This window comes from Buceros rhinoceros, unplaced genomic scaffold (assembly GCF_000710305.1).
Source record: "Buceros rhinoceros silvestris isolate BGI_N320 unplaced genomic scaffold, ASM71030v1 scaffold7068, whole genome shotgun sequence".
Lineage (NCBI taxonomy): Eukaryota > Metazoa > Chordata > Aves > Bucerotiformes > Bucerotidae > Buceros > Buceros rhinoceros.
Window position 1 is genome coordinate 74,346 of NW_010428543.1, and position 22,397 is coordinate 96,742.

Here is a 22,397-nt window from a genome sequence, read left to right on the forward strand (position 1 = left end):
GGACAGCCAGGCCAAAGCATTCCACTCTCTTTGAGACAGAAGGTCCCTTGCTTGCTGTCATCATCTCCTGTGGGAATGGAGAATAGTTAGAACAGCAACACTGGAGAACAAGAATTAGAATCTACTGTTTACACTGATCTGTTTTATAGTTTTCCTAAGAAGACAGATCTATTTTCTGTCAGCTAGTTGACCACTAGGAGAACACAGAGCTTTAATTCACAATCCATGATTTGAAATGCATAAAAAAGAAATGTAGAATCCACCATGGCTTGGGAATTTACTCGGTCATCCTATCTTTACTTCAATCAATCAATCAAATTTGAGCTCTGGAAAAATGTAAGGAGAGGCGAACTCCTGAATTAATTTCATTCATTGAAAACACAGCTAACTCCTCTTTAATCCAAGGTATTTCCATCATTAGTTCTACAATCCATTGGATTGCTCAAGTGTTTTGCAGTACTCAAATTTCAAGCCAATATTTATATCTTGGAGAAGCACAGTGAGTGAAGATGATAGAACACAAGTATAAGAACTACAATTTGATAATCTAATATATGTATTCATCCAGAACTTATGCTGGATAAATGTGTAGTAGAAATTTCCCCTACAGAATAAGCTACAATACCTACAGCAATACAGGTTAAAAGTATAATTAACCAGAACTAATATTTCAAGTACATGTGAGTCATGCTTCAGCTCACCTGGAATCAGTTGCTATCTCCTTTAAAAATGGGATCAGATATTATACTGGGTAGGATGGAAGAAAGCAAACCAAAGCCACGTCAGTCTAGAATTCCTATTCAGTGGCTTCGTGCTAAGAGGTTTCACATATCTATTAGATACGAGACAATTCATTTACAAGTGCAGCTTTGCAGGTGTTTTTACCTGTGTCGTTAATATCTTCATTTTTGACCTTGCTCTGAGTGCATTTAACTGCTAGTCAATACCTTCAATAGCTGTCAATAGCTGCATTCACAGTATGCCATGAGAAGGACTGTTTCATATTAGATATCCATGGAGCGGATACAAAGGCTTGTTTATGTGTGTCAGCGTAAAACTTCAAATGTGCCTGTTGCATTTCTGTAGTATTGCAATTGAAATGTACATTTTACACTTACAATTGAAATGGCAATTGTAGCATTTTTCTGTACATCTCTATGGTTAGAGCAAAAAGGAGAGCATAAACACTGGCAACATTTTTTATGTTTGTAATGCAGTTGTGCTTCTTTAGTCAAAGCACAAAGTGTATTTTTTAGTTTGATTCACAATTGAGCATAATTCTAAAAGGAAAATACTATGAGTTTGCATGGCAAGAGTTTTTGTTTGCTAACTAATTCTTTCAGAAACAGAGGTTTGCTTTTACAGATGCAATGCCTACTGATAATCACTACTGAGGTCAGTAGGTCACGCGTATAGCTGAGAATCTGCTCAGAAGCTGTAAAATAAACCAAAACCATCTTCTTGTAATCCGTTTCTAAACAATTTAGCTGTTTTTTTAGAAATGTTGAGAATTTACACTATCATTTATTTTAACACCTTACCAAAAACAAAGGCACATGTATTTTTTTAAACTTATAACCAGAGCCTCAACTCATTTTATAGTTAAGTTGGACAAACCTTGTCGGGAAAGTTCAGGTTTTCCATGCCGCAAGATACAGTACAAAATGCTACAGCATGCTGTCTTACAAAGCATCTGAGGATAGGACACAATGTGTAAGAGATTAATTATATAGAGAAAATATAAAACATTGAGCTAGTCAAGGGATCCTCATGTCCATCATCCTTGATCTTGCATAATAATGAAGTAACCTTCAAGAATTAGACTGATAGTAGCTTGGACACATCAGGATCTAGAAATGGTAGTGTTCAGAATATGAAGTAATCTTACAGTTGCCTCAAGTATGTATGAGGTATCAAATTATTTATAGGATTTTTTTTTTTCCTCTGGCCTATAGCCTGATTTGAAAGAAATAACAGAATCCCTGTCCCATATGGATACAGTGATTTCATGAGGAACTTCGTAAACATTTGGACTTTGGTATCTGTTCTAATGGGTTAAAAACAGATATGCATATTGCTGATAAGGTTTTTAGGGGTTTTTTTTGTTAAAGGCATTGTTCACTAAATTAATTCATGTACTAGTTGGGCAAAAGTAGGTTAACTATCAGGAAAACAGGCTGTGTATTGAGCGGGTAAAAAGATTTTTAAATTCAGAGATGCTTATCTCCAGCTCAGAAATTCCCTGAGCACTAAGTCCCAGGCGACTTGTCCTAATCTCTTTTAATTCCATTGGCAATACTTTGAAATCTCTGTGTTCGAGATGCCACGGCCTATGTATTGAACATGGAAGTGCACCAGCCCAGAATATTTTTCTGGGTGAGTGGTTATCTGCAAATATGCTTTACATTTCAGTAGCACAGTGTAAGAAAGAAGTCAGCTGAAAAATGCTGGTATGAAATGTAAATCCTTCCCCTTTGGAGTTTTATTGTTATATGGAGGGCTTTTTAAAATCTCAAATTATCTCTGAAAATATAGACAAAATCTGGGAAAAATGTTGTAAAGAATGTTGCATTGCAAAACCAAATAGTCACTTTTTGACTTTTCTAACAATCAAAATATTGACACTTCTCCAGTATGCAGTGTTAATTTAAAAACAAATGTATGTTGTCGCTTAAGAATCAGGAATCCATTTTTCTCTGACCGTTTTACAATTGCCTCTGCAGATACAGGTAGAAAGACAAAGAATGGTATTTGCACTATACTATGAGCTTTCTTAAGATCACAGACTGTAGCTGTGAAACACAGTAAGCAAATGGAATCAGCGGACACTCAGGGTGTCTGATGAAAGCTTGAGAAATAAAACATTTAAAATACCTCACTATGTCCTGCACTCTTTAACCTCGCTATTCTCTTAGCGTTATCATCTCCTTTATTTTAACCTCAGTCTAGTAAACTTCAGGTCATTTTATGTACATTATATAGATGACAGGTCATCACTTCTCTTGCTCATTATCATCAGTCATTAGATCACAGATCTAATTGATCCAGAAGTAAAACCTTTCTTACGCCACCAGTGGCATGTACTTCTTACCTTTTCTGTTTGTTTTGCTCTGCTGTAGTTCAGACTGAAGCTTGCTTCATTTTGCTATATCAACCTCTCTGCTGCTATAGTTGTGCATTAGCTTAATGTGCTATGCTGTTGTATTACAATGTAAAAAGTCTCTTGTCTCTTCTGTCTTTGTCACTGCAAGCTGCTAATCTGAATGAAGTGGAAAAAGGTCAGTTGTCTTTTAAGCCTATTTTCACTTACTTTGGTTTCTCACTTTCCTTTCCTTAAAGGTGCATGGATTTCAGTTCTTACAGATGATCAAATAAATCGTTTATAGATAAATTTAGAAAGCTCACTGCAAATCCTCAAATTAGACTCTTGGCTCTTTCTGTGAATACATGGCAAAAGAACATTGTTGAAGATTCAGATCGCTGTGCAGGAGTACTTTAATACTCTCTTCATTGTCTTTTTTTCAGTTGTATTAAAAATTGGTGCAGCCACTGATAGGAGTAATAAAAGAGTTTACGTGGTGATCTTCTGAAATTTTATTCTCATCACCTTAAAGACATAGCTTTGTTCTGTTCCAATGTGTTCTCTCTTTTATAGCACTGTTTAGCTTTAATTTCTTCATTAGATTATGTTACTAGAAAATATGCTGGAGTATATAATGGCAATCTTCTTGTCATCATTTCTGTGGCCTTTTTTTGCTGTTAATATCTAAAGAAACTGAAATAACACTAACTTGGATGTTCCTGACTTTTAATATTTTTTTAAAGTTTCTACCTAACATCTATCTCGCTAACAGAGATAAACCATCTTCTGCACAATCTGATCATCTATACAATCTGAGAGCTAGCATAATCAGTGATAACATATTTATGAAAAATAATTAGTTTTAAATGCACATGAATAATCTTGTATTGTATTTGCCATTAGTTTAATTTTATATATTGTACATTGTATAAAACAACATAATATTTTACTGGTAATAAAAAATAGGTTCATTATCCATGAAATAACGTGCTAAGCAAGGCTGCCATTATACCATCTATGTAGATTGATTCAGACATCTGGTAAATAATTCTTAAAACTTAAACTCGGGGCCTAAATTCTCTCTGTAACTGATTGGGAGGACAGGACATTTGCAGCAAGTGGTTCCAGCCACACGTGTTCCATGCTGAAAGGTGGATTCCACTTACACAGGTTGCCATATTTGCATTTTATTATTACGTATCTGGACAGCAAAGATAGCCTCCTGGTTTTCTTCCCCCTCATCACTTCCTAAGTTACTTTTTCTACATTGTTCTATTACTATCCCAGTATGAAAATGGTTGGTTTTATGTAAGAGTTCTTGTCCCTAGAAAAGCTAGGAAAACTGCAAGCTCAGTATAAGTAAATAAAAAACTTGTGTTGTAATTCTTGGCTTTAATTTAAAAACGAAACAACCAAGCAGATTACAATAACTGGTTCGACATCTGTGATTCATGGATAAAATTTTGCATTTTCACTGATTTCCAGTAGTGTAAATTACAGAATTTTAGGATTTACTTCCAGAAATTGAAATAAAAATAAAATAAATTTAAAAAATCTGTGTTCATGAAAAATAGCTTTTCAAATGAATTGTAAAGGGAATATTCTACTGTGAAGGGACCCAAGTCTCCATTTCAAGTTGAAGCAGCTGTTACCTGTGTATAATTAGTTTTGCTGATACTTTAAATGTCTCTAAATGTGATTAAAGGTAGAAAGGCAATGAATCCTAACCAGAAATCCTAAACAGAACCGTAGTCACTGTAAATGTCTTACGCAGGTGTGAACTCTAACATATTAAAATTACTTATTATATCAAGATCAAATTCCTCACAAACAAATTATCAAACACCCAGGGGATGTGAACAAACTTCAGCACCAAAATTAAGCAGATGTGTATGTGATACATACTTGCATTAGCTTGCCAGCTGAACATGGACGTTACTAATGGTTTGTAAGTAAGCTTGGAGGATGAGTCCGTTTTATCCTACCAAACACCTTTTGAATTGTGACGGTAGTAGTAAATAAAAAGGGGGGGATAATTTTAAGGAATTATCTCAGTTTAAGCAAGCCCTAGACATCTGTGTTCAAAAATATATATATATATTCAAAACTTCGTTACATGGCCTTCTTGTTACTACAGTAAAGGAGCTGGGTTACTGTTTTCAATTCACTTGGTAATCAAATGAGTATCTGATGAAAATTTAAGCACGCAAGAAATCAAATGCAAACCATGTCATATCAAACTTGTTAAAATGTTTAATTATTTCATTAAATCGGGATCATAATCATAATCCTTGTAAGAACTACAACTTCTTAGAATAAAGAGAAACCTTTGCTACTCTTGTTTTTCATCACTCGTAAAATTTTCTGTTTCATCTAGCATAGTATGCTTCAAATAACTAGTCTCTATTAAAAGCTCAAGCACTAAAGTAATTTTACTGCATTTTCATAAAGGGGGAATACAAATTGTATCTTTGGCAAGCTGAGCTACCTGCTACTAGTTTGATCACTGCCATTACTGGGTCTGGTCCATCCTTCCATTTTCCTTAATTGCCTTAAAGATTACCTGCCTTAAAATTACTATTTATTTGTTGTTGCCAAACAACATATGTAAAGCAACTAAAAATGTTAAACTAAATAAGCCCCGTCTTACCCTAATATTCACAAGCGTCATGGATCAGAGTTAAGAAATGGTGAAAGATAGGAACAGTCTAGCAATGAATCAGATCTAGAATTTGACTTTAAAATTAAATTCCAACAACATGTTCAGATTTGTGGTTATAAACTGCATCCTACTGTGCCTGTGAACTCTTTTAATTGTAAGAAACTTTGTCTCTCATATAGTAGATACTTTTATTTGTCTTTTCTGAATAATGAGTTCAAGACTTCAAATAATTTATGTTGTCTACTGTTCATCAAAATCAAGACTTCATAAAATTGCAGCACTTTATATGGTTTGTTAAATGGCATTGACACTTTCCAACCACTCCTACACTTCATTGGCTATCGAGACAGAAGTAAGAAAGCAGAGACTTCCAGTCAGACTCTCAGATAATACCTAACTGATAAAACCTAAGCACTGCAGAAGCTGACTAACAATATATTGCAACCAAGCTCAGAAGCTGGAATGGACAAATATGTACATATATAAAATCCTACTATTGTAGCAGTTACCAGTATGTAATATATATTTGGGGTTCTAGCTTTGGAACAGCGAATAAGTCTTCTAGCAAAAATTTAAAACTGACCAATCTCTCTTGTGCATTCTGTCTCTGCTTTTTACTCTATTATCATACTCAGCTTTGTTAATACGGTAGTGACTTTAAGCTTGTTTCTTCCGTAAGCTTGCCTGTAGTTAGCAATACGCTATTATATTCAGAAGCCCGTGTCCATTTGTGCTAGAGTTCTCCACTTCATTTAGAAATATAGTGGCTGACATTGCTTTATTTGACTATATTTTGAATTTATTGCCCAATTATTCAAAATAAGAATTATGCAAATCTTTTTTCACCTCACTGCATTGTTCCTTGTTATTTGTTGTACTATGTGTCTTTATATACTGGAAAATCCAGAGTTAAGGGTTAGTTCAGTCTTGAGAAAAGAAAGCTTAGGGTAGACCTTATCAACCTGTTTCAGTATTTAAAGCGCGGCTACAAAGATGATGGAGACTCACTTTTTATGAGGAGTCTTATGGAAAAGGTGAGGAGCAATGGGTACAAGTCACTCCTGGGGAGATTTCGATTGGACACAAGAGGAAAATTTTTCAAAATAAGAATAATCATTCATTGGAATAATCTCCCCATAGAAGGGGTGGATTCCCCAACATTGGACACTTTTAAGATTCAACTGGACAGGGTGCAGGGCCATCTTGTCTAGACTGTGCTTTTGACAAGAAAAGTTAGACCAGGTGATCCTTGAGGTCCCTTTCAACGTGGTATTCTACAATTCTGCGATTCTATTATTTTTTCTGTGATTTTTAATCTCAAGTCATAACAGTGAATTAACATCCACAGAGGAAACCCTCCTGTGAACCCAGAAACATAACTTTGGTTAGTTAATCAAGGATTACACACAATTCATCATTAGTGTTTGATAGTGCCGTCTGGCTGTTTAAGTCTGCACTATCCTCTCTTATCTAGCTGCAAAATCTCAGTAAATATTCCGGTCTTGACCTTGGAGGACTGTGTGCTGACCACGCAGAGTTCCGCTGGTTGCAGTGCTACTCCACACCAGAATCCAGACTCCCTAGATTAATTAAGCAGGATGTCTTATGGAAAGAGTTATTGCTGGTTCTAATTAAACTTTGGAAGCTTTTCATAGGATTTTTGACATTTTATCCACTGCTTGTTTTTAAACAAACTATTCTGTTGTTTATTTTCCTACATACAGAAATGTTCCCATCTTTCAAAAGCATAATTTCTTAGCCAAGCAGTTACAGAAGCCTCAGTTACAATATTATTAGATGAATAAAAGAATGTACCCACACATTGGTATCAAGCTTCCTTGAATTGAGACATTTGTTTCACAATCTTTTTTCATTACTTTTGTTTTTTAAGTCATTGTATTATGCTTCCCATATCAGGGGACTGTCTAAGATTTCATTCCAGTAAAACCAAGGATCCTAACTTGGTAAATCTGTTATTTCCTTCAATAAGTGTTTCACTTTCATCACTGTCTTTTCATTTCAACATAATTACTTTCTCCCTTCCACCTTGCCTCAGTTTAATTCTGAATAACACACTGGTTATTCGGTACTCTAAAAGAGATGTTGCTTTATCAGGAAACTATTTTCAGTGGTTCAGATTCCGGGTCACATATTTTTACTTAATCTTTTCTATTAACCTTTTCACAACCAGTTATGATTTGGTTATGGGAACATTTCATTCAAAATATGAATCTGTTAACAGGACAAATTCAGACCTCGTACTTGGGTTATTTTGGTTTGTTCTTCTGAGGTACATATTTTTTATTCCATCTCAAATTTTTCTTGTTTTTCTTTTTGCTGATCCTGTGTGCAAGCCTGTCATGAATGCTACTCTTTATAAAGAAAGTTCGTATTTTATGTAAAACTGACTTTTTTGCTCATAGGGTTTTTTACATTATTGTTTCACTACATGAACCACCACATTTGCCATGTCCTTTCCTCGATTCCTGTTTCCTTCCCTAGGCTAGTTGCTAACAGACAGTTTAACTGTAATCTCCATTCATTGATATGATTCTGACTTATTTTACCGTGCATACAATTTGGAAAACCAAGAGGCAATTTTCCTTCTTCATGCTGTCACAGTACATAGTCCTGTCTTTTAAAGACAAGTGGGGTTTTGAATCATTGTTTCTCTTCTTTTTCAGTCTGTCTGGTTTTTTACAGAGTACTCAGATCAAAGTCTGACCATAATCTCAAAAATACCTGATGATGTTTGCAAGCCGTCTGGTAGTAGGCCTGCAGTAGGCCTGGTAGCATAGCATTGATTCTTACGATTTGAAGTGGACATTTTTCAAAACTGTAAGCCTCTTTCAAACTTAAACTTCCAGTTTGACCCTCAGTCTCTATGCAGGATTCACAGCTATGTCTTGGAAAGTAAGACTTTTCAATTACCCCTGAGCTTCTCATGAAGGGATTCAGCTTTCAGTGTAGTTCAGTAGACAATTAGGGCCATCAAACTATGACCACTAAAAGGCACTAAAAGAATTCATGTATTTTGTAAGTACCTGGGGAGTGGGGTGGGGCGACACTAAAAATTTAAAATGGACAGGTTTAGACACTACTCAAAGTTGTTTACCACTTAGGAAATTCCAGAGGTCTTTGACAATAGTAATCTAAGCCGTGACCCAATTACTTTCCCTTAGCAATGCCAGTTCAGTAAAGTTGACAGCAATGGTGAAGGTTGCTAACTCCTATTATGAAAGTCCTAATTTGCCTTTTTCTAGGTATTTGGGGGCATTTCCAATGAACTTTTACTGTGTATCTATAGATCTAGAGATAGTAAACCTCCAGCTCTCCTTGAAAGACAGGCTCAGTAGGTCACTTTCAGGAAGTCTCTGATACACTGTAAGAATTAATAATCTTGGGAATATTTAGAGATGTTTTTGTCCAAGTCTTTTAAGTACTGAAGGGCCATATTCTTATTATTTGTAATTGAGGTGTCATATATTTTGCAGTTCTGCATGTAATTTAATGCAGAATATATTCCGTAATAACATATTAATATGGGTGGGTGTATATAGGCATATATACACTTATATGTAGGCACATATATATACATTTCTAAGACATAGGGATGTGTACAAACCAGGTTGAAAATCAGCAATTTTTGCTTATTCCACTCCATGCTCCTGAAAATCTGAATTTTCTGTTCCCATATTTATATCTCATATTTACATTTTGTTGGCCTTTGAACAGATTTCAGCTATTACAAATTTTGCAAATTGACTAAATACTATGTGAAGAATTATTTTCTCTTATTTATGTATTTGTTCGCACAAAACCCTTTGAAAAGAGAAAGGAATCTGGTTGATGTACGTGGGGTGCAAAGAATTCCTGGTATTTCAGGATTCTTTGTGCACTGACCTAGTCATAACAGTTGCACATTTCCAGACTAATAAGGCCATTGAGAGTTTGAAGAGCCATTGAGGATAGAATTAAAATCCTTCGTATGAGTCATTTTCAGTGGCCTGCATTTGATCTTCATTCAATTTCCTACACATACTAAGTTACAGTTACTGACGTTTTTCCTGGGAACTGTTAAGTAGCCTGTGCTCGAAACATCATTTTCTTGAGTTAACTTAAAACTTTGTTTGGTTTTGTTTTATTGTACAGAAAATGCCCGACTTGCAAATTGGTGCTCTCCGGTGCGGGGGGCGCTGGTTGTTGGTTTGTTTGGGTTTTTTTAATCTGTGTGGAACCAGTCTGGATCTTTTTGATAGCTGCAAAGTATTTGTCTAGCTGGTTTTAGCTTCTCTTCTCATTTTTGAAGATGAGTCTCACATCTTATCACACTTAGGATATATGTTTCAGATGTGTTTTTATCCAGCATAACTTTCTTTGGCTGTGGTTCAGTTTTGCCTTTTTCTCTCTCCTTGCTTTAATTGTAGACTGTTCTTCAACTATTTTTTGTTTATTTCTCCATCTTTTGAAGTAAGTTCTGCATACCCTAAGAGATGAGTCCTGGAAATACAGTGTCTCAAGTTCTGGGTAGTCAGTATTCATATTCATCATACGCAGTTTTAAACACTCATGTATAAGCACGCTTGCTATGAAAAGGATTAAAAAAAAAAAAACAGAGAGAGAGAGAGAGAGACAAATAGACCTTTAACCATCTACTGTTGCTTTCAGTTTATTATGATGTGTACTCGTAGAATTCCAGAGAAGCCCATGTTAGCAAGAAGACAGCTTCTGTGGGGTGCTTGGTACTTGACAAGGAGCAGTGTAAAATGTCAGAAAGGTTATTGTTTCATGACAGGAAACAGTAGTAGCTGATGAACTGACACACATACACACAAATGCGTATGTATTCTGGAAGATATCTTCATTCATATTACTCTCTCCAAAGTATCCATTCCAATGTAATTATCCTATACCTTCCTCCCTTTTTCCAATCCACCTGTCCTGATTGCACCCAAATGGTCTGTCCTCCTTTCCCCATGCTGTGTTCATGGTGGTGCTGTCCTCATACTCAGTACTGTGTTAACAGTTACAGAAAAGAGATGAAGCCGTTATACGCCATTTTAATCTCAGGCTCCCCTTAATCAGATACTGATTCTTCAACTAACTACACTGCAGGCTACAACCACACTCAGATAAATAAAACTAAGGGATACCAAATATTGTGGCTCTTCAAAGTAACATTGAGTTTGAACAGTGAAAGTGTCTGCTCGTGCACTGCTGTCTTCTGCTCTATTCTTCATCATTTTGGTGTACACTTCTCTTTGCTGACTAGCTCATATATAATTATTTGACGAATGGCAAGGGGTAACCCATTCCTTCCATAGTTTTAGAGCCTAATAGATGTGTGCCTCCGTGAATTCAGCAGGCACAGGGTTTATACTTGTTGTTTATTCATATATTCTTCACATGGATTCTGGATTAAGTATCTTATTTTACAAATCCATTATAATCTTTATGAGTGCACTATTCATGGTATCTTCTTATTAGTTAGGGAACAAGGTATTGTCGATATGTTTATATACCTATCATAAAGGTGCAAATAAAATTGTATTTTAACCATATTGAAATGTTTTATAGATTATACAGCCCATGTAAGAAACTAAAGCCACTGCTTCTTAGCAGTAGGGAAGGGTAGACATTTGATATAGATATTTTTTTTCCTTTTACGGAATAGGTTATAGATAATTATGCTACATTAACAAATGCAAAAATTGGAGAGTCATATTTGAGAAAAAGTAGAAAGCAAGTTGTCATTTGGGGATAATTGGAATTGTATTGACTTGCAGTGATGTTAACAGGGTTTTTTCAGGTAATAGATTACTTATAGTGCAAGTCTGGGTATTTCTGTGTGTAACATGCTTAGAAATAAATAAGAGAAAAGCATATTGATGGCTTGTTCTAGTGAGAAGAGAATCAATCACTAGTGTTTTGCTACAGAGCAGAGCTAGATAAATATTGTAATTTTTTTCACAAAATTATCATTGACACTGAACTAATTTTTTTATAAAGGAGTTATCAGGAAAATCAGTATTTGTTATTGTTTATTTTAAAGTTATTTACTAGTATTTATTATAAAGGTAGTGTTTGCTTTTATATAATGAAGTATGCGTTTTTCAGTGTTAACAAAAAAGTTGTAGCAATTACTTTTAAAAAAAGAACCAGCTCTTTTCAGGTCACTGAATTGACAGTATACATTATATTTCAGGTGAGCTCTGTGAGGAGAAACTAGATTTCTGTGCTCAAAACCTGAATCCTTGCCAGCATGACTCAAAGTGTATCTTGACACCCAAAGGATACAAGTAAGTCTAAAATATTGTCACAGTCCGACTGAATCTAAGTTTCTCCTTTTTTATTCTGCTTAACTTCTTTTCCTTTTGTTTTAGTGGAAGCAAGTTCTATTCTCAAAATACCAATTTCGGTATTATCAAGCATTACGGCGGAATAGGCCATTATTTTCATGTAGATCTATATTAATATCTTAAATAGCTTTTACTGAATTTCACTGATCCGTAGCAGTTCTCCTTCTAGTCAGATTTTAAATAGGAATGCAGAGTAGAGCAGTTAGTCTGTGTGACAGTCTGTACAAAACCCTGTCAGTAGCTTGGGCAGTAGGAAAATAATTTCATTTAATTGAAGTGGAATAATTACACTGCTTTCTGAGAAGTAATTGTGAAAGAGATTATTAGGAAGGCACACTGGAAGGTATAAACCGAAGTAGTCCATTCCCTGAAAAACTAATCTTTAATTACACCATATCCTTATCATAATTAATTAGTATGCACAATTTAAAGTGTTTTTAATAGGCTTTAGATTAATAAATACAGGAAATCTGAAGCTTTTGATTGTTGTCATAAGCTCCTGTCTAATGCAGAGTATGCTCTTGTGCTAAAACCAAATTATTTATTATCATTCCACCACTTACGAAATGGCATTTTATTTAACATATGGCAAAAAAAGATTAAATATTAAAGTAAACATGAAATTCAATTGATAGTTTTCAACTGGAAAACAGAAAACAGAAAACTTGTTGAATTTCAACTGTACATTTGTTACGTTTATTTTCTTCACGCCACTTCAGTAAACCTAGTTTGGCATTCTTAAACTTTCCTGCCTAGTTCATTAATCTGCCATGTTTCTTTCTGAGATTTTAAATCAGAAAACAGCACATGCAGTAACTTCAAGAATGCATCTCACTCAGTCAGCTTTTTAATAGCATGGGGGCTTTTTTTCCACTTTTCTTACTCGTATATGTGGTTGAATAAAAATTGAGACATACCTGACTGAAATACAAAGCCACTTAAAATCACTCTTGCTGCTTCAGAGCAAATTTTAGATCCTAAAAAAAAACCCAACACCAAGGAGGAACTCGCGTGACATAATGCAATCAATTACATACATCCTAATTTAAAGAAAAATAAAATCACATGGATACTCGAATTTGACATTTTTTCCATTCAATTTTTGCAAAGTTATGGGCATTCACTCAGCCCATATGAGAATTCCCTGAAGAAATGGCGCTAGCATTAACAATGAGAGTTGCATGGGGAAAATAACAAAAAACAAACAAACAAACAAAGTTACATACTCTCTTGAGGATATGCTGTTTCTAGTTCAGTGGATGCTCAGAGAGGGCAGAGGATGTGTTCTGAGATTTCTGTTAGTTCACTAACCATGGAGCTATTTAAAAAAATTTATGCATAACCTCTAAACTGTTTAAATGGACTATTGGTCCATTCCTAGCTGTTCAGTAGAGAAAGAAAATATCCGTCAATATAATACAAGCCTTAGATTATTTGTTTCGATTTCAGCAACTAAGCAAATTGATTATTTTTAGTGTTCGCAGCCACTTACAACATCCTGTAACATTCTGCATTACTCATAAATTCCAAGACCTGACAGAATGATTCATTAGGGCTCTCTACATTTAAACCACAATTCTTCAACATAATGGTGGATGAGTAAGCATGTGTAACTAGTAAACCTCTATTCGTTACATATGTAGATTTCCCATATAATAATGATTAAACTACGTAGTCTTCACTCACAGTTACAGCAATGCATTTCTTTTCTTGAGTTTTAAGCAATTCAGTAGCTCCTTAACTTTGTCATAAGCACTCTGTATTGTTAAAAGGCATTGTGCTATCCCACTTGCTTTCCTGTTTCACAGATGTGATTGCACACCTGGATATGTAGGTGAGCACTGTGATATTGACTTTGATGACTGCCATGACAACAAATGTAAAAATGGAGCACAGTGTACTGATGCAGTTAATGGATATACATGTATTTGCCCAGAAGGATACAGGTGAGAAGGACTTGAAGACAGTACAACCATGTACGTCTTCTGTCAAAGTTGGCTTTTTTTTTTCCTTTGGAAATACTAATTTTTTCTGTTTGTATTTAGTGGCTTGTTTTGTGAGTTTTCACCACCAATGGTTCTACCTCGCACCAGCCCTTGTGATAATTATGAATGTCAAAATGGAGCCCAGTGTATCATAAAAGAGAGTGAACCAATCTGTCAGTGTTTATCAGGCTACCAGGGAGAGAAATGTGAAAAGCTGATCAGCATAAACTTTGTCAACAAAGAATCCTATCTACAAATCCCTTCAGCTAAGATACACCCCCAAACCAATATCACTCTACAGGTAAGACTGATTGTGTCACGATTCTGATCTGGAAGAGAGTGTAAATGATTTTCATGGTGTGGAAAATTAGCCAAAGCTGTCATTGGCTCACTTAAAGAACTTTCACAGTTTGAGCTAAAAATCTAGAATAGTCACTGCAGTAACTCCATATTGAAGTAGACGGGCTTATTGATAGTAAGAGAAAGAATTTTGTCAAGTTGTCCTTCAAGGAACAGTTTTATAGTGAAGTAATAGACTATGGCAGTAAATTCAGAGATTCAGTTAATACAGCATTTTGATTTAGTATGTATTTTTAGTTCTTTCTAAGTGTTTCTTTCTTTTAACTAGATTGCCACAGATGAAGACAGTGGGATCCTGCTCTACAAAGGCGATAAAGACCATATAGCAGTAGAGCTGTACCGGGGTAGAGTGAGGGTCAGTTATGACACAGGATCTTATCCAGCCTCTGCTATTTACAGGTGAGCCCAGATGAAACAGATTTCTAATGGAAACCTCCTTATCTCAAAGTCACATTTTTTAATAGACGGTTAGAAGAAATATATGCAAATGAATGTATTGTCAGACATTTAAAACCGGTTGCCAAAAGACACGATTTGGCTTGGAGTAGAACTCTAATGCAGATATGTCAGAAAGATACTATATTATCTGATCCATTAAAACTGAGTAAGAGTTATCTTTCAGCAGACTATTTATACATTGTGTAAAGTTCACATGTGGAATTGGAGTTTTTTTCATGATGTTACTGCCAAATAATTTCCTAGTGCGTAGGGTAAAATGCAGAACTATACTGCATAAGAAGAAATGAAATGGAGGTTTCTCTTCTCATTTGTGTGAGGCAGTCATGCAATGTTGGATTTTTGTCTGCAAGTGAAGAGAAGGCTAAAACCTTGACTCTGAAAAAAAGGCACTACCTTTAAAAAGAAATGTTTTGCTTCCAAACTCATTAAGAGACAGAAGCCACATCTGCTTCTGGAGCGTAATTTTTCATTATTTTTTTAGTCAAGTATCTGATTCTCAGAAAAATTACCTGAATTTCCAGGGAGGTTTTATATAACTTCTCAAGAATTTGCAGACAGACATTGCAAGAGTAAGCAAAAAAGACAACAGGCATCGCTTCTCGGCCTTGATTGCCCTATTGTTGCTATGAATACACTGAGGAGTAAAGACAAAGTGTTACATGAGTTTTTCTTGAGTCTTCTTTTTGCTGTATTTACACCTTTTGTGTTGTAAAATTATGTCTAGCGTATATTTACTTGCTGAAGTTTGTAGCATTCTATTTCATAGAAAATAAATTATTTTTAGAAATTATTGCACTCAGTTGGCAATACAAAAGCAAAAGCTTAAGTTTATATAGCAGTTTAAGTTTATATGCAGTTTAAGTTAAAGTTTATATGTTAAACTTTGTTAGGTAAAAATATCAAGGGAACTGTGGCTTTAGTAGATTACTAAAAGCATTCCATAGGAAAAAATCATTCTGATAAAATACAATATAAATTTGTGTAGGAAAAACACAGCTTTTTACCATGAGCATCTTGAGGTTGCTTTTATTTTCTAATGCAATCTATATATCAAAGAGGGTTTGTTACTATTCTGTGATATGGTTTAACATGTGGAAGTAGTGTATGTATTTTAATTGTATAAATTTTCATATCTTAAAATAGGATTTGAAGTTACATGTGATTGAAGTATTTAAGAAAAATTTAAAAATTGAAATTAAACTTTCACTTTTTTCAATGACTACCATTTAAAATAAGATTTTTTTTTCCTTTTCTATCTGGGATAGTGCTAAAATAGAAGTTTAGGTTGTTTCATCAGAAGTTTAATTAATTTTATTTTTTTCTTTGATAGGTACAACTGTCTTGATTATAGGAAGCAATAGGAATCAGGATCGTACATGACTTCAAGTTATTTTTGCTCCTATCTGTTTAATCTATCTAGAATACGTCTTCCCATTCAAAACATAGATTTCCTTCTCATCAATTTAATGCTTTCTCCAGTATTACTGTAATATAATGAATACTGGTAATTTACACTTGTCCATTTTAGTTTTCTGCAAGAAGACTGTAAAACCATACTCACACAGGTAAAATTAAAAACCATAAATGTAGAAGGATTTAATAACAAAGTAATGGGCTGTATAATCCCAATAAGGTTAGTGTTACAGAACAATTTGAAGCATCTCCCCTACATAGCTGATCAGCTCGTTTGAGTTATGTGATAAGTGGAGAGTGCAAGCGCAGAGGAGAAAAGGATGGGAAATGTAGTTAAGTGTTACATGGTGACATAGTTGTTTAGTGAAACTGATACATGCTTTGGGGGTTTTTTAGTAGTAGTAGTAGTAGTATTAACCTCCCTTTCATTTCAAATAGGCATGATGGTGACTTTATAGGAGATAAGAATTGCCCTGTAATGGTGCCAAGATCAACTGTCTTTTGCCCTTGAAGGATGTGTGTATGTTGGAGGCCATGTATACATTTCCACATTTGTATATATGTTTGTGCATCTCCGGATCACTGTACAAATTAGATACTACATTTCTATTTCAGGTTCTAGAAAGCAGTAGGATGTGGCATAAGATCTTTTAGACACTAATCCCTTCTTCCAACCTTTCCTATTTTTCTAGCCATCCCTGTTTCCACTTCTTACTGTTTTACCTTCTCTTTTTGTGATCTTTCTGACATTTTCTGCCCTTTTTCAGCTCTTCACATGTTCATTGCATGTTGTCTTTCTGTCCCTTTGTTACCTAGTAAGTTTGTCTCCTGTCATGTTTCCTGTCCCTTCAGTCCCTCTGTTTTTTTCAAGCCAGCTAGATCTGATCATCTTTGCTCAAAAATTGCTCACAGACATAATCCACGTTAACCTAATGATTCCCTTTTTCTCTTCTCTTATTTCATCCTTCTCAGTCTCCTCTTTGACTCAATTTCTAGGCCTGTTTTCCTTATAATCCACTACCATCCACTAGTCTGATTCTTGCTTTATTCTGACTATTTCTTACCTACTCCTACCTTTGTCTCTTCTTTACAGGTCTAATTTTTGCTTCTCCTGAAAGAGAACCAGAGTTCTTCCTCTGTCCATGTAACCTTGATCTGGCTAAGGCAATACCTTGTCTTTGAACGGGTTGGCAGGCTCAGATCTAGCAACTGCACAATCATCTGTGTGTTGAAATATAGCCAGCAAGGACAAAGAATTTGGGGATCTAGCCCTTCAGTTTCTTCAGACTTCCATGTTTTCAAGACTTTAACACCTTTCGGTGCCAGCCCACTGTCAAATGTTAGGACCTGCAAAGCAGGGTTAATAGAAGCATAAGAGATAGGAATGTGTTCCCTGCAGTATGGGAAACTATCTGGTCTGTTCAGAAAAATAAAAATAAGTTTCAGGAACCATTCAGTATGGAAAATTTTAGAAGAAGCGGTTGAAGTTTAACAAAATAATAAGTAGCTATAATAATACTGTGAAATAGTGTTGTGAGTTAACTGCAGTAGGCAGTTAAGTGCCACACAGCTGCTCACTCACCTGCCCTTCCACCCCCAGTGGGACAGTGGAAAAGTGAGAGTAAAAGTCAGAACTCATGGGTTGAAATAAAAATAGTTTAATAGCCAAAGGAAAAGTGGAGGAAGAAAGAAAAAAAAGAAAGCAAGACTAACTCTGCAATTGCAGTCACTCACCATCTCCCATGAGCGGATAAATGCTTAGCCAGTTCTCAAGCAGAAGATGGCTAACCTACCTAAACCCGCCCTCCTCTCCATTTTACTGCTGAGTGTGACAGTACGTGACATGGGATATCTCTTTGGTTAGTTCAGTCACCTGCCTGGTTGCGTCCCCTCCTAACCTCATGCACACCCCTAATCTTTTCACTGGTAGGACAAAGTGAGAAACAGAGAAGGCCTCGACACTGTGCAAACACTGTTCAGAAATAGGTAAAACATAGTGCAATATCAGCACTGTTTTGGTCACAGATCTAAAGCACAGCACCATACAGGCTCTTATGAAAAATAATGCCATCCCAGCCAGATCAGTACAAATAGGTGATAAATTAAAAAAGCAACCAAGTTAATGTACTCTGTTTTATCAGAAAGATATGAAGAAGACAAAGATCATTTTAACTCACAATGTTTAAAAACAGTGAGATTTAAGAATGATTCGGTAACAGGATAGATAGTTTGCAAACTAAGATGGGAAGTTGCTTAACAGTGAGAAAGAGAGGAAGGAAATTAAAAAAACAGAATTTTATCAAGACATTTATAGATTTTATTAAGGAAGTAAAAATTCACGAATCATTTAGGAAAAAGAATAAGACAAGTTGTACTCCACTGAACTGTTATGAGATGCATGAAACAGAGGCCAAAATAAAAAAAAAAAGAAAAATAATAAAAAAAAGCCAGCCAACAGATTCAAATAGGAGGTTTATATTATAAGTGGCAGTCAAGAAATGGTGTGTCGAAAAGGAGTCAAGTGGGAGCTGTAAAGCCTACCCAGGTGCTTGCAGCCACAACAAAACAAAGTTATAAACAGATGATTTAATCATGGTAAATACAGAGAATCAACCACAACAGCAGTCTAGCTGTTGTAGAGTGAATGAGAACTGTTTTGCCGGTGGAAATTAACTGCAGAAAGAGCCACCATCCCCAAAACACTCATCTGTCAATCTGAGTAACAAGATGAGATGATGGCAGTGCCAAGACCAATGAAGAAAATTAATTCCTTGGAGACGGTTATTTGGGAGAAGTTGATCCGCTTGGGTTTTGATGTGTCTGGACATCCATTTTTAAATGTTAAATGTTTTTTACACAAAAAAACCCTCAACCACGTTTTTGTCCTGTAATCTAGTTTTCATCATATATTTATTGGAAATATGGGAATATTTCTTCCCAAATCATTATTCTTCTACAGAGTTCCAGAAGCTTTAAATCAGTTTTTCTTACAGCTTTTCATTAGGATCTATGCAGGCAGCTCTCATTTCTCCAATGGGAAATGGGCTAGAAGTGCATTGGCAGGAAATATTGCACAGATATGCCTTGTGTTTATTTCCCCTTTAATTTAAACCACCTTTACCTAGGAGAGTTCCTCTTTCTGCAGTAAATTTTTACCAGTAAAACAGTTTAAACTAGAAGCTTTTAATAATCACTCTTAGAACACATTCCCTTTACACATTATGTTTTATACAACCCTGGAATGACCTCTTGCTGTAAAAATGCATGTTCTATGTTGCTCTCAAGCTCCTAAATACTGTTGTGTGAAAGGTTGGTAAGTTTTAAAATAACGTTTCCTTGAAACAAGAACACTATATTAGGGTTTCTTTCTTACTTACGCCAAGAAGACATGCATCCTGGCACTTTTCTTATTGCTTGATCACAGCAAACAAACCTCTTAATACTTTGAATAGACCTTACTTTTCAAGAGTGGTGAACCTTGACCTTTTCCTCCTTGCCATGAAACGTGGCAGCCCCCCTCCTGCCCACTCCCAGAAAGTGCTTGTTCTGCCAGAGTCTGCTCTGTTGTGCGTTTGCATTTGCATGTAGAGTTGATTTTATGTCAAGTATGCGTGCTATCATGCAGATCTTTTATCCATATTGAGCTGAGCCTGTCCACATAGTTAGAGTGGTAATAAACTGCTAAGGAGCTGTTTAATGTGTCACAGCTGTAAACAACCATGCCAGTGCTTCTGATCTGTTCCAGGACAAAAGCACTTAGGTTAATTAAAACATCGCTAAGGATGTTATAAGGTAATTTGCTTGATTTTTGCCTTGAGGTTTCAGAAGCTAATCCCTTTCAGCTATACTGCTTTCCTAATGAGAAGAGCTAACTGACTGTATGACTGTTCAGTCCATCTCAGGCTATCATACAACTGGTTCATTTAAATAACTTTTTTCAAAGGCTTAAGCTCACTTATTTGACAGTGCCCTGAAGCAAATAAAGGCTCTCATGGGAATGGTTATAATGTCTGGTCTCTGGACAGCTCATTGTCATAACTTCCATGCAGCCATACATTCAGCTCTTAATTCTCCAGTGGGAAATGGACTAGAAGTAATCTAAGTACAAAGATATATTCAGTCCCAAAACTGAGTAATAATATTCTTCCTTCTCTGATGTACTTAAACTGTGTTCAAGTGCAGAGCAGAGCAGTTGCCCTGCACTTAAAATGTTTGCTGTGCAGATATTGAAGCTGGTAAGCACAGGCAGCTGTTTCTTGTACTTAGTAATGTGTCTGGGGTTGTCCTGACACAGCATAAGCACCATGCTGCAAACAAGCCTTTTCTGCATGACACTCTAGGGGCTTTCTCCTACTAGTGGGTTCATCTATTATTAGTAAGCGGAAGGAACTGGAATACGCAGGCAAGGGGGAAAAAAAAGGATACAGTATTCACTGTACTAGCCAGAAGCCGAACACACAGAAATAACCATGCCTAATGAAGATAACAAATTACTTTATTGCTAGCGTCAGCGGAGCTGTCTGGACTAATGATGTGGTTTTGTCTGGCAAGAATAAGGTCAGATGCAGTTCCATATTTCATGAAATGGTAAGTTTATATATCACTGGAGTTGACTCAGACCTTTTCAGACCTTCTTAATTGAAAAATATATAAACCAAATACTATGCAACATGTAGGGTACACATGTGCACACGTGCAAATAAGATCTTGAAGTAATGTTAAAATCACAGAATGTTTTAGGCTGGAAGAGACTTTTAATGATCATCTAGTTCAACCCTCCCTGCTATGGGCAGGGACATCTTCCAGTAGATTAGGTTGTGCAGGCAGATTAGGTTAACCCCAGCCAGCCAGACCCTGAACATTTCCAATGATGGGGCATCCACAACTTCTCTGGCAACCTGGCCTAGTGTTTTACCAGCCTCGTATTAAAGACTTTCTTCTTTATGTCATCTTCTTTTACTTTATAAATTCTGTCTAAGGTAATCTACCCTTTTTTAAAAAAAGTTACTTCTTGTCCTATCCCTCTGTCCTACCTACAGGCCCTGGTAAAAATTCTCTCTCCATCTTTCTTATAAGCCCCCTTTAAGTATTGAAAAGCCACAATAAGGTCTCACCAGAGCCTTCTCTTCTCCAGGATGTTCAGCTCCCAAATCTATCACCCTTTCTTCATAGAGGAGTTGTTCCAGCCCACTGATCATTGTTGCAGAGGAACTCCAAACTCTTTCTGTGTACAGTTTCCTGCCTAGTAAATGTATTTTAACTGATGTTTAGAATATAATCTATATTGAAAGAATTTGTTATTTGGACAGGAATAACTTTGAATGAAAAAGGGCTATTAATTTTCTATATATTTATTAATAGAGTGTTATTGGAGGGGTGTTAGATTGTATTAGCTCTTAAGCATACATGCATGTCCTTGCTTAAAATCTGGTTTTCAGGAGACTGCACTCCTGAAGAAGTTCTGATCTGAAGCTGTATTACACTTAAAGGGGAAGAAGATCAAAAACCATTCTAGCTAGACTATCAACTGTTTAAAATTAATATTAATGTTTATTTTGCAGTGTGGAAACTATTAATGATGGCAATTTCCACATTGTGGAGCTGCTAGCTATGGATCAGATTCTATCTTTATCTATTGATGGAGGAAGCCCCAAGATAATTACCAATTTGTCCAAGCAATCCACTCTGAATTTTGATTCTCCACTGTATGTAGGAGGTAAGAGGATTTTACTGCTTCTTGCTAACAGTATCATAGGTAATTTATTCTGGTAACATGCATTAATAAACACATGGTAAGAGACATACTCATTGAGATAACACCGTGAGATGAAACTTCAGCAGTTAATAGTTTCAATTTTAAGAAATAGTTGCTTTTTTATCAGTATGGATATTTGATGCATACTGTAAAATTTTGTAATTTTCTACTGTTAGATAGCTTTTTATTATACTGAAGAAGTGTGTTTAACATTGTCTAGCTACCTGAAGATTGAGTAATGCCTAGTCAGAAAGTACAGAACAGTGGCATTCTCTTTGATCTTGTTTTAAATTTCTATTTCACTGTACAGGTATCAGCAGGA

At 35.6% G+C, this 22,397-nt stretch overlaps 1 protein-coding gene across 1 annotated transcript in view; it reads left to right on the forward strand.

The window, feature by feature from the left end:
* Nucleotides 1-22,397, forward strand: part of SLIT2 (slit homolog 2 (Drosophila)) — a gene marked incomplete at its 5' end in the record, with an annotated part of 98,222 nt that overhangs the window by 66,741 nt on the left and 9,084 nt on the right. Inside the window, 6 exons of the mRNA XM_010142319.1 lie at nucleotides 3,252-3,278; nucleotides 11,950-12,043; nucleotides 13,912-14,049; nucleotides 14,149-14,389; nucleotides 14,717-14,847; nucleotides 21,882-22,036. Of these exons, the coding sequence (XP_010140621.1) occupies nucleotides 3,252-3,278; nucleotides 11,950-12,043; nucleotides 13,912-14,049; nucleotides 14,149-14,389; nucleotides 14,717-14,847; nucleotides 21,882-22,036 (786 nt within the window). The remainder of the gene's footprint in view (nucleotides 1-3,251; nucleotides 3,279-11,949; nucleotides 12,044-13,911; nucleotides 14,050-14,148; nucleotides 14,390-14,716; nucleotides 14,848-21,881; nucleotides 22,037-22,397) is intronic.